The 12,463-nt window shown below is 42.8% G+C and overlaps 1 protein-coding gene across 1 annotated transcript; it reads right to left on the reverse strand.

Annotated features, from left to right (window-relative positions):
* Positions 1–7,428: 7,428 nt before the first annotated feature.
* Positions 7,429–11,499, reverse strand: ssr4 (signal sequence receptor, delta). Its single transcript, XM_030118746.1, has 6 exons — positions 11,327–11,499; positions 11,010–11,128; positions 10,822–10,896; positions 9,484–9,573; positions 9,309–9,374; positions 7,429–8,014 (listed from the first exon to the last, which is right to left on the reverse strand). Exons 1-6 carry the CDS (start codon positions 11,373–11,375, stop codon positions 7,910–7,912), a joined length of 504 nt encoding a protein of 167 aa, XP_029974606.1. The 5' UTR covers positions 11,376–11,499; the 3' UTR covers positions 7,429–7,909.
* Between the last annotated feature and the right edge of the window lie 964 nt (positions 11,500–12,463).

Here is a 12,463-nt window from a genome sequence, read left to right on the forward strand (position 1 = left end):
GCAGGACAATGCTGGGATGCTTTCAAGGTGTCTGGGGAGCGCTCCTCTGGGTCGAAGGAGCAGCCTCACCTTTTCCTCTGGGCCGCCGCCGTGTTTGGGCTTTCAACACGCCACTGTGCATTTGTTCCCCTCAGACACAAGCCTCCACTTTGATTGTCTGCCAGATGAAAGGCTGCGGCAACGGCGTCCTGCGTCTCACTTTGTTATGTCAGGAAATAGATGAACTTCTCCCAAACCTTTTCGGGGTGTTCATGTATTTTCCTCTTCCTGACAGGAAGTTGAGAGTTCGGAGGATTTCAGAGCCGTTCAGCCTCTCGGATCAATGAGGGAGGCTTTTAGCACGCCCATTAGGGAACATTAAATGGTTAAATAATATATGTTGGCAGAGAGTTAGCTGGAGCAAACATGTCTAAACATCCACTATAAATAACTCCATCAGAGCGGAGATTTTCCCTGAGCCTCTGTCTTTTTCCCCCCCTCAGGACAGAGGACCTGATAGTTGCTATTAGCACCCCAACCACCATCATCCCTCAGCTGTCAGGGCCCGTGATGAATGGACCGGCGGGTAGAACTCGGCTTTTTTCTAATCTCGCAGTGTGTGCGTGCAAGAATGTGGGTGTGTTTAGGCTGAGCGTCCAAACGCTCGTGGCTTTCCATACTGAAGCGCGGCCGGCGTCTAAACTCAAGGTCAACCCTTCATTATGGACGGAGCGGCTCTTCCCGGCAGGCCCGGCGTCGCACGGAGGAAATAAATGGCCGCTTGGCGAAGGGCATGAAAATAGGGCAACTTCCTCATTCAAATCAATTCAAGGGCCACCCCTGACTGTGGAGTGACAGACTGCCCCCCCACCCCCAGTCCCACTCCCCCACTCTTCACCGCTGGGGGTATCAATCACATGCGGAGCCTGGAGCTTTTCTGCACTGAGGGATGTGTCTCTGCTGCCCAAAGGTTGCTCCTGAGCTCATTCTAAAAGTGTAGTTTTGTTTACACCTCAACAAAAACCATAATTTCTTCATAGTAAAAACCTGTTTTTACAATGAGCTCCCTTTAAAAAAAAGGTGTTTTTATCAGACGCCGTCCACATGCCTGCATGTGGACGGCGTCTGATAAAACCACCCCTTCTTTTTTTTATGGGAGCTCGTTCAGCAGGATTTATGCACCGAGGAAAGGTTTGTTGTGATGTGTCTGCTCCTGTTTGACTGAGAGTTTTTCATGGCTCGGGGCCAGCTATGAGCAGCGAACGTACATGTCAAAAATGTGTACTCCAGCAGCTGACCTTCCAGTGTAAATTATGAAGGACACGCTGAAATTAACCAAGAAAAAAAAAACACCCATAAAAACAGAAGATGAAAGTGACAGACAGCGATATTGGCATTTTTCCCATATATGGTTGGCAGGCAGAGCGGATTAGATGATACCCAGAGCAGGAAAGGAGGAGATAATGAGGAGACAGACGGCAAAAAACCCTTTCATTTGCAGCTATACGTCCAACACGCCTCCCCTGAACTCATAATCCAGAACAATGAGTGTTGTCGCAGCGAGGACAGGGGAAGTCGGCGTGGAAACGATACAGTCACTTTTATGATTGTTGCATTAGCACGCAGTGTGAAGTGTGACCAGCGGGCAGAGAGGACAATACTGACAGGAAAGTGGGACTCCGTGTGGGAATCATTCGTGCGACGCCAGTTTCCACATTGCTGAATCCAGTTAAGCCCATCGGTGTCTGTGTTACACACACTCACACACACACAGACACACCTCTGTCAAAGCAGCTTTTCTTTGCCTGGCAGCACACACACACACACACGCACGCAAACTCATAATCGGGCCTACCCAGTGATATAATAGATTTTTCCTTCAACGACCTGATCTACTAACTCAGGGTTTCAGGGTGTCATTCTGTAATTTTTACTTGTCCCCAACAAATTCAGGAATAAAAATCTGTGATTTAATGAACCGACTGAGAGCTTTTCCATCCATCCATTTCTTTTCATCCTGATTTCTCCTCAGCAGTGAGAGAAGCTGTGGATGTTGACGTGTTGATGATCTCCGGCTCCCTCGAGAGGAGCCCCGGCCATCACTTTTGAGAAACACAAACACAAGCAAACTCGACCTTGTGTCCAAAAAATGTGAAAGTTCTTCCACTAATATGGAAAATGTGGTGTGTCTACCAGACAACCAAGAGTCAGAGGTGGTCTTTTATACAGTCGAGTTTAACTGACACTGACAGATCCCATAAACCTGGGGTGTCAAACATGAGGCCCTCGGGCCAAAACATTGGGTTTTTTTTTTTTTCGTTTTTTTATTTTCTTAACAGATTTCTTCAGACCCAAGCTGAGATACTGGAGATTCTGCCATGAAAGATAGCCGCCTCATTTCTCCTAAACTAGAATTAGCCTTGAGCTTCTATAAACAGCTACAGGAGAAGTTTTGTTCAAACATTTTACTGTATTTAGCACCAGAGTGTTTCATTAAAATTGGCTATATGTTGAGATTGCAGTAATTTTTTTGTTAATTTTAAAGGTTATTGTGGTATTTTACTTGTCCGGTCAACACAGGGTGAAACTGGGCTGGCTGCATGTGGTCCCTGAACTCGGTCTACGTCAGATCCATTAGAACTATTCCTTTAGTGATTTAAAATACACTGAACTGCTTTCATATCTAATCATGAATTCCCCTCTATGCTCTTGTATCTTTCACACAGTAAGAATCCTGAACAACCTGTTCTATGAGAACCAGCTGCACATGAGATTGTTTGTTTCTGGTTTCCATTGGTCAGTCCTGTACACGTCTTCAGAAATCAGCTGCAGGACGTTCGTGATGTGCGATTCCACAGATATTTGTTCTCCGATCTGATACCGAGTTCAAACTGATCCTGTTGACGGTGACACTGATATTTTGAATAAAAGCATTTTTGTGTTGAATTTCCAGAAGTGCTGGCCTGTCAATATCATGAGGCCTGTTTCCTGTTGGTGGAAAACTGCATTACACGGATCAGTCAAAGCGTTATGAGGGAACTGGCAAAGTGTTGTTGTTGGACGACACGAGAATGAACCACCAGGAAAAGTGTGACACTGGCTGGATGGAAACCGTTTTTCTGATTCTATTTAAAATGAAGTTTTGTGGGAGAGTGATATTCAAAATTTTGGGGATAAATGGTAACATCATATTAAGAGTTAATCAGCCAAGTTGGAGTTTTTGGAAACCTGCTCCCTCTAAACGTTGCCCTAATGTCGGGAACCAAAGGAACACTTCAGATCTCTTGATGAAACGCGGCACAACATGTAGTCATTTCCATCTACAGTTTTATCATCACAGGCCTTTAGAGACACTTTAAGCTGACCTGAAGCTGAAGGTGAAGCTTTCTTATCAACCATGAAGAAAGAATGTCGAATGACATTGTTACTGAGCTGTTAAATACATTTGACTTTTTATAGTATTTTCCTATATTCCACTTAGCTCCATGTTCTTATTTTCTGTTTATAGATAGAAATATTCATAGTTTCTCATTATCATGAGTAAATCTTTATTGTCTCTCTGGGTTCGATGTAAAACTGCACTTCACTGTACATGAACGTTTTAAAATGACAATAAAATGACAATAAAAAGAAAGCTGATCTACAACTGAAGATAATCCAGACCTCTGGTCTGTATCCGCCTGGTTGTGAATTTCATTAGATATCTCATCTTGTTAAAACCAGACGAGCTGTGTGAACCGGTCTTATCATGATGATGATCCCAGATAACAAACACTGAACGCCCCCCGGGGACTTAATGAAAGCATTGTTTATGATGACTTCTGCACATCACATGTTTGAAAAGGAAACATAAACAACTCATTGTGTGACAGGGTTTTACTGAGAACTGCTTCACCACAAGTTTTCTTTACAGTCGTCATAGTTTTCGATCATACTTTTCGACACATTGCTCTTGTTTTTTTTTCCCACATGGACTTTGTGACAGCTTTTCTCTCTACAATATGTTTTTTTTTTATACACTTCTTCTCCAAACACTTTCACCTCCACGTTATCACATTTCATTTTATAGTTGTGGATACTCAGCACTCCATTTAATCTTTCCGCAGTGGATAAAAGCAGTATCAAGCGCAAAATGCTCATTTAAATTACCCCTGTTTCCCCACTCTGATTTTATCAGAAGCAAAACACACACACTCCTGGAGGATCATGGTAAATCCAGCTTTTCTGTAGCCTTTGCCAGAAAAGTGATATCTTCACTCTCACTCCTGTTTTCAGGCCTCACAGAGAGAGAAATACACACCATAGAGTGTGTGTTGGGCCTTTCCCATTGACAGAATGCAGTCCTCATCTCCCACACTAATTTTAAAACATTACAGCTGTCTAAGCCCGAGTTAACCTTTATGTGAACTAAAAGCGTATCTTAAGCCTGACATGTGTGGGACCATAGATTTGGGCCCCTCAAAGATTTCCACAGTCCTCTGCGGTGAAACGTTTTATCTCATGTGATGATAGTAAAGTTTAGATTTCAATCATAATGATATTTATTCTGTACCTTCAAAAAAACAAACAATGCTTTTCGTAAATCGAGATCTAAACCCCAAGTGGTGTTCGTTGACGTTACTTTAGAAATTAGTGTCTGAAACAAGAGAAAAAAAAATTCCTTTAAACAAACAATCCCTCAGTGACAGAATAAATTGTGGCTTCCTGTGAGTGCATTCAATTTGAAAAGATAACAACTACATCCCTAAATATTTCATTCAGCTGTGGCCACTGATGTGTGTGGGTTGGAATTACGCACGTTTTACTTATCGTTGGAGGAAGAAGCTTGTGTGGATGTCTTAAATGTTTGTTTGTTCAGTCCATTTATATCCCTCCATCCAGCCGCGCTCTGCTTCCCACACTCTGATAGGTCTGCCGAGTTGGAAAGCAGTTCGAGCTTCCTGGATCAATAACTCTGAATGGGAACATCAGAAGGTTAGGTCGGACACCTCACTGATACGACAGGGTGGAAACAAACTGCAGCTCCATTCATTTTAAACCATAAACAGCCGTATGGGTTTGACTGGCCAGTCAATATGTGGAGTTTGGGCCCTGAGATCGATGCAGGGAGTGTCTGCGAAGCACAAAACTGAAGTACAATTAAAAAAAAATAAACATTAATTTACTTCTGATTAATTAGGAAGATGTCCTGAAGACTGCATGTTAGGCAATAAAAATTTCTAAATACTCCTCAATAGTTATTTAAACATCTCACCTTTCTTCAAAATGGTGCTGCAGGGACAGACTGCAGTCCTCAGCAGTCCTCAGTGGTTGAACGTGAGCCTCAGCCTCAGGTCGGCGCTCCGCAGGGCTTTGTGCTGGGCCCCCTGCTCTTCAGCCTGTCCCACCATCAGGGACGTGGATGAACCGGTCTGTGTCCATCTGCTCTCTGTTCGAGCGGCCAGGAGATCCAGGACTGAGCAGGTCAGGGCGAGCAGACTCAGAGACTATTTTTAACCACATTACTGCCCTGAATGCTGGCAGTGACGTGTGCAATACCTGCAGGATGTTTGTTTTGTGTTTGTGTGTGACTGACTGGTGTATTTTTAGAGTTTAGTCCTTTCAGGGTTTTTTTTTTATTCTTTACGCATCCAGTTTCATTGTATTTGTGTAATAACAAATGCAGATTTTTAAATGCCAGTGATCAGTGATCCAGTGAACCAGTGATCTTCAACCCGAGGGTCGCAACCCTCACAAGGGTCACAAGATGATTTCAGGGGGCCACTTAAACATTGTAGGAAAAATGTAAATGTTTTCTGTTTTATAATCTGGACAGATTTTTTTGAAGGGGTTGAACTGTGCATGCATGACATTTCTGTTCACACCCAGATAGAAGTACAACAGTCAGTAGCCTGCAGTCTGACACTGGGGTGCGTGTTAAGGTTCAAGGCTTATCCAAGTAGACCGTTTTATTTTCCCCAGGTGTCCTATAACTTCTTTAAACAGGTGAGAACACCCTGACATCGATTTTGCAGTAATTGTGAAGGTTAAGATGATTAACTCTGAAGGGTGATGCTGCAGGCAATTCAATCCCCACTTCAGGTGTGGCTGGATGATTGGAGCTCATTATCTACCTTACGGAGGAACTATCCGGCGCCATTAAGGAGCCATTGATCTGTGAAGTATGTATGACCGCCATTTGCTTACCGACTCCACTGAATTAAATCTGACAGGTGACTCCGTCGGGGCGGATCCGAAAGTCATTCATGTGACCCCTTTTTGAATGAACAGCACTGTGATGTGCCCCGAGACAAAAGTGGAGATGTGCTTACACCACGTGAGCGTGCGAGAGGACAAATCCAAAGAAAGAAAATCAGACATCTGAGAAACTTGTTGTGTTCTGTACTGTAGACAGTATTTGCATGTGCAGATAGTGTTACTCAGGGTGTGTGTGTGTGTGTGTGTGTGTGTGGGGGGGGGGGGGGGGCGTCCCCATTAGTCTCACGGGACTCGGTGAGAGGGTGCAGTTGTGCTGCTGTCTTAGAAGTTAAATTGGCAGGAGTGTATCAGCCGTGCGCGTAAACACTGATGTGGGACAGACAGAAATAGACGGGCTAAGTTTAAATCTCTCTAGCAAAACCGGGTAACTTCAGCCGGCAGTGTGTTGTGAGTGCTCGTAAATCTGCGTCGGTGGAGATGTGAAGCCGAGCTTAAACAGCATTAGGATCATAGTTCACACCGGACAAGCAAGGGTCAGGATTTATCAGTTTATAAAGTGAGAGCTGGCTTCAGACTTACAGCTAAAAAAATAAAAAATAAACAATGCAGCACAGTGCTGCCACAGTGTGTTGAGATGAGGTACTACACAATGAGCCAAGAGGAAACATCCACAGAATAATAATAATAAAAAAATAATAATAAAAAAAAATAAAGCATCTTTCATGTTGGGGATGGAGAGGAAACAGGACAGAGCATCAACAGCTGATGAGCTGCTGAGTTCGAACACTGATCTGATCCTAATTATCAGGAAAATACTGGTGGGACAGCGTCGCTCTGCATCTGTTTTATGGAAACGGTCAGCACACCCGCTGAGAGTTCAACCACTTATCTGGACATGTTTACAGAAAGAGCTGAAACAGTTTTTAATAAGTCTGTGAACTGCAAGCAATCTTATGTGATCTGTCAAACTTGAAACTCTATTTGTACAGTAGATAACTCTTCATTGAATCAAATTCCAAGAAGAGTAACTGTAACTGTTAAGGAATATCCACAATGTTGTACTTGAACTTGTGCATCGACCTCTGGAGGACAGATCGATCGTCTGGACTCTGCCAGTATTAAACAGATGTGACTTGTTCCTACGGGATAAGAAATCATACATTTTCCCCTATTTGTCTTGAAGTAGAAGTAATTAACAGAAAGCAGACCTTTTTTGTTGGACTATCTCAAGAACATCACAGAACACTGGAGTGAAAACAAGCCGTTTATTCATTTTCCTGGAAGAGACATCACCAGTCGGTCTGCTCCGAGCAGGAACATCTTCCACATGTTGTATATGTTTGAAAGGCCAGACCTTCCCTTTATTGGTGTTCAGAGGGTCTGCACCAGCCCGACTGTCCACACTGGCAGCCGTTTCATTTGTTCCAGATCAAAAAGGCTTATGTTCAATGTTAATTCTATCCAGGCTTATTGGTCTGGACATTTCTCCAAAGAAAGAAAGAAAAAAAAATCCCATTCATCCGTAGACAAAACTGTAAATTAAGACTGATCGCACACAGACACAGTCTGAATAAAAAAAACACAATGACTGCTCCTTTTCCTCCTTGGCCCAGTGCGGCGGGAGCGACAGAGTGGAGTCCTCCCGTCGCAGCGCTGATTAACAGATCGCTGGTCCAGCTCCACCAGCTCAGTCCTCTCCAGCGATCCAGTGGCTAAAAAGTGGTTTCTGTCTTTATGCTTGGATGGTGCTTTTGGCGCTGAAAGCCAAGTAGTAGACCAGGATGCCGATGAGCGCAGCCACCACCTCCGTCGATACCCAAGGACCACTCCACGCACCCTGCGGGAAGGAGGAGGGGGAAACATCACCAACAGAATGTTTAAAACAGGTCAACCAGGGAGTTTTATGAACAACAGGAACAGCAGATAGTGAGCATTTTGAACCCTCTGTTTATTTTTAACTTCATATTTCACCTTTAATACCCTATTCCTTGCCTTGCATGGTGTCTTTCTTCCCCCAGCACAACCTCACCTGTCTGATTCTACCATCATTTTTGAGGCTGCGCCTTATGCTCCTACATTTCTTGTGTTTCATCCGTTCCTTGTGTAAGGACTGTTTTTTGGAGAAAGAGCTTTCAGCTTTGCTGTCCCCATGACATGGAATACTTTACAGTCTGAAGATAAATTTATTCCACTTGCAGTTCTATCCTGAGGGATCGCCAGCAGGAGCCTACTGAACAGTGTCTCTGTTATTAGATCTAAAAATGTTTGTTGTCTGTTATAGAACTTTTTACTGTATAACACTTTAACTTCTCAGATGTTTGCTGATGACCTTTTGGCCAGCGAAAAAACATCCTAATCACATTGGGTTTTATCTGATTAAATAAAAATTAAACTTAGACATAATGTATGAACACATTGGATCGAAGATTGCATAAAAATAAACAACTACAAACATGTACAACAAATCAATTTCATAATGTAGAATGGAAATACAAATTTGAAAAACTATTACACAAGTTTAGCAAAGATCAGTTATATACAACTATTCAGGGAAAATGAAGCGATCCATCCTTTAATCAGATACAAACAAATCTAACGGGCTGCTGCAGCTCCACCTCTGCAGTGGTTGAATAATTAGGATGAGTGGAGCAGCTTTAAGGTTTGTCTCTAAAAGAGATCAAGGTCAGAATATAAAAATAACTTGTCCAAGTGGATCGCACCCAATAAAATCTGATCTTTGATGTTTGAAGTATTAATTAACATCTGACTGCTCCCACTTCTAGCAGTTGCAGGAAAAACTAGCAACCTCTCAGCGTTTTTTCAGATGTGTCTTTGGAAACGCGGTGAGTCAAGAGCCTAAAAGATGATCATGAAAATTTACATAATTCCAAGGAAAGTGTCTCTTTAGCCGCTCAGAGGGAAGTAAACATTTTTTCTACAAAATCAGACGTCAGCTGGTTGGAAAAGAAAATCTCCAAATCAGCTGAAAGATTAAAGTGATGAGGGTTTATCACGCACAGGGGCGGTCAGGAAATTCTTTACTGAAGTAATGACTTAGCAGCTATCGTTCAAGCGCTTATTTCGCTTCTAATTCTTTTCTACTGACAGAGGGTCTGTGGTTCAAGACTCACCCTGTGGTCGATGTTGACGGAGAAGAGAGGCTGAATAGCGTTTATGTCCTCGTTGTTTCTCTGGGCCTGAAACAAATAGCACACACACACACACACATACACAGATTAGTTTAAAATGTCTTTACGTGAAAGCAGCACATTTAAATGTGAGCTGAATGATTCATCAAACACGGACCTTGCGCAGGGCGCTGTAGGACTCCTCGTCGAAGAACTTCACCTGATACGTTCCAGAGCTGGCCTGTTTGTGAGGAAGACTCCACGAAACCTGACGGAGGAAATCATCTGTTACCTTCAAGTGACTCAACTAAAAACCGGGTCGGTCATGACGAGCGATTTCAATTTCAGGCAAACATTTTCTTCTTGGCTGAGGATACCATTAATTTAAAAACTGATCATTTCTTGACCAGAAAAGTCCTGATTGTTCCAACTCATTGATAAGTTATCTGGTTTTCAGAATGTTACAAAAAAGAAGAAGAAGAAAAAAAGAAGATTATCTCCATGATCAGCAGGGGACTAAAGGATATGACCAAAATCATTTTCATCAACACAGGAAAAATCCATACTGAAAAGAAAGAAACTCAGATTGATGAACTGGCTTGGGATCAGTGATGCTTGATTTGTTGAAATAAAAAAGCCACTTCTGTGCCTGCAAATGGTTTAATAAGCAGTTTACCTTAACACTTGACAGACTCATCAACCACTCAGCTCTTATTGGTGAGCTCACAACACTAAAAAGGTAAAACTTCACTCCATTTTCTGTATTTACTTTGGTTCTTCTGGCCTTTGGACCACAGTGTGGTTGTACAGTGCCGTCATACAGATGGCTGTCATTGTTCACACTGTTGTCTCGTCTCTCATTATATTATGCTGTATGTGCCTCTTTGAAAACTAGTCATTTGTGGAGTTTAAGCGGACATTCATACACAATTTTGTCAATATGAGTTCCAAAATAGCAGAAATGTAACAGACAATGTTTTGTGATTAAACAGAGGATCGTGAATGTGTAATAAAAACAACAAATGCAGGAAAGAGAAGTCAACTTAATGAGGCGGTACATCAGATCTGGGCAACACAAGGCCCGCAGTAAACATGTGGCCCTTAAACACTGCATAACCAGCCCTCAGGGTGTCACTGGGACATTCTGCAGCTAATGAAAATGACTGTTTGTGATGTATGCAATACAGCCAAGGAATTATAAGCTTCATTTCATCTAAATCAGTCAAGTTTTTCTCATTATTGACTGTGTCTAGCACCTTGGCTAGCAGAGAGCATTTTTTAACCTAAAAATCGGTGTTTACAGTGAAGAAAATGTTACCGTGAAAAGCTTACATTAACTGAACTCAAAATTTAGAAAAAAAATTATCAGTATTTCCAGCCAAAGCCTGTGAAAAACAAGTTACCCTCTCCTGCTGTACACTGAACCTTTTACAGTGCCATTATCTTGAGGTGTGCAGATATGATAACTGCAGCAGACAGAGTGAGAACATGTGTCTTCATGCTGAAGCAGCCTTACCTGATACTTTCCAACATCCTGGCCTCTGGTCACTGGGAACTGTCTTCCATTGACATCCGCGTACAGAGTCACGCTCTGCACAGAGATCACAGTCAGGCCGGTCTCAGTATCAGCAGGTTTCTGACGATCTTTGATTTACAGTATGAGCAGATATTCGGGGCTCTGTGTGATCTGTGAGTTGAAGTTACCTGAGCTCCGTTGGCACAGGCCAGACTGAGTTCAACGATGAATACGGACTCGGAGGAGATGACGGCGTCCGAGGTGGTGTAGGCCGACGGGGAGATGACGGGGTCCGTGCAGCTCTCTCCTGTCAGTAACAGAAGTGAAGTTAACTTTAAGTGAACGTATAATCTCTGTAAAAGCTATTGAGTTTTACACTCAGCCACACTAACATGCTAGCAGACAGAACCGAGTGGTTGAATGAGTGAGCTGCTAGCTAAACCTGGTTAGCTTTACTGGATTATTAACTCCGTTAAACTTCCCCAGCTGCTCGTCGCTGACCTACCCGAGCAGGCGACCACCAGCAGAGCGAGGAAAGCTGCTATCCGAATCATATTGGAGTCTGAGGGGTTGTCGGGAGGCTAGAGTGTTGTCCTGCTGCTTCTCTGTCAGACCAAACCGGAGGAAGTCCACCTCAGCGCACCGCCACAAACTCACTGCGCATGCGCACTACGACGTGGAGCGGAGCACCGCGGTGCATCTCTGGGAAAAATGGTCTCTGCCGACACGTCATCTGAACGTCAACGTGGACTCAACTGAGCCATTGGTTGCTGGTTCGAGTCTCGCCTTGGACGAAATGTCGTTTTCTCTGACTGTAAATTTAGAAATGTTGTTTTTTGGGTAGACTTGAAATGCTAGTTGTTTGACAAATTTGACAATCGCTCTGATGGAAAAAAAAAAAAAAGAAGCTTTTTTGGCATACCCATTAAAACTTACAGTCAGAATTTGGTCATTAACACAGTTTTAATTGCTGGAAACTAATAGCAGATGACTTAATCCTTTCAGAGAAACTGTTGGCCTTTTGTCAGTTAATCTTCTATTTGTTTATTATAGCATCTTCCTTTTCTGACTAGTATCTATCTATTGCCTAGCAGAAAATGTAAAACAATGTTACTGTGCCATACATGTTTTGTAAACTACAATTTCATTCAATTAAAAAAGTCACTGTAAAATTTCTGAATATGCTTTCAAAAATTGTATTCTCTCACTACCAGCTAAAAAAGCGCTTCCAAAATATCACAACATAATATATAACCAGACTCATAAAATTCTCAATTTCACCATATTTTCAATGGTGAGGTAGTTGGGCTTCTTGACTCACAGCAAGAATGTTGTGAGATAAATACTATCTGGGCCTCTCTGTGTGCAATTTGCATGAGTGTGGATTTCCCCCGGAAAGTCTGGTTTCCTCCCACAATTCACGACATGCACGTTTGATTAACTGGTGACTGAATTGGCCACAGGAGTAAATGTGAGTGTGTTGCTGTCTGTCTATGTATTTTCCCTGTGATGGACTGGCAGCCTTTTCCAGGGTGCATCCTGCCCTCACCCACACTTAGCTGGATTTACTCCAGTGCAACTGCACAGGATAAAACATAGTTTTAGATGGATGGATGGATGGCAAGAGTTTCCTGCTCAAGGA

The sequence above is a fragment of the Salarias fasciatus genome, chromosome 20, assembly GCF_902148845.1.
Source record: "Salarias fasciatus chromosome 20, fSalaFa1.1, whole genome shotgun sequence".
NCBI classification, from domain to species: domain Eukaryota; kingdom Metazoa; phylum Chordata; class Actinopteri; order Blenniiformes; family Blenniidae; genus Salarias; species Salarias fasciatus.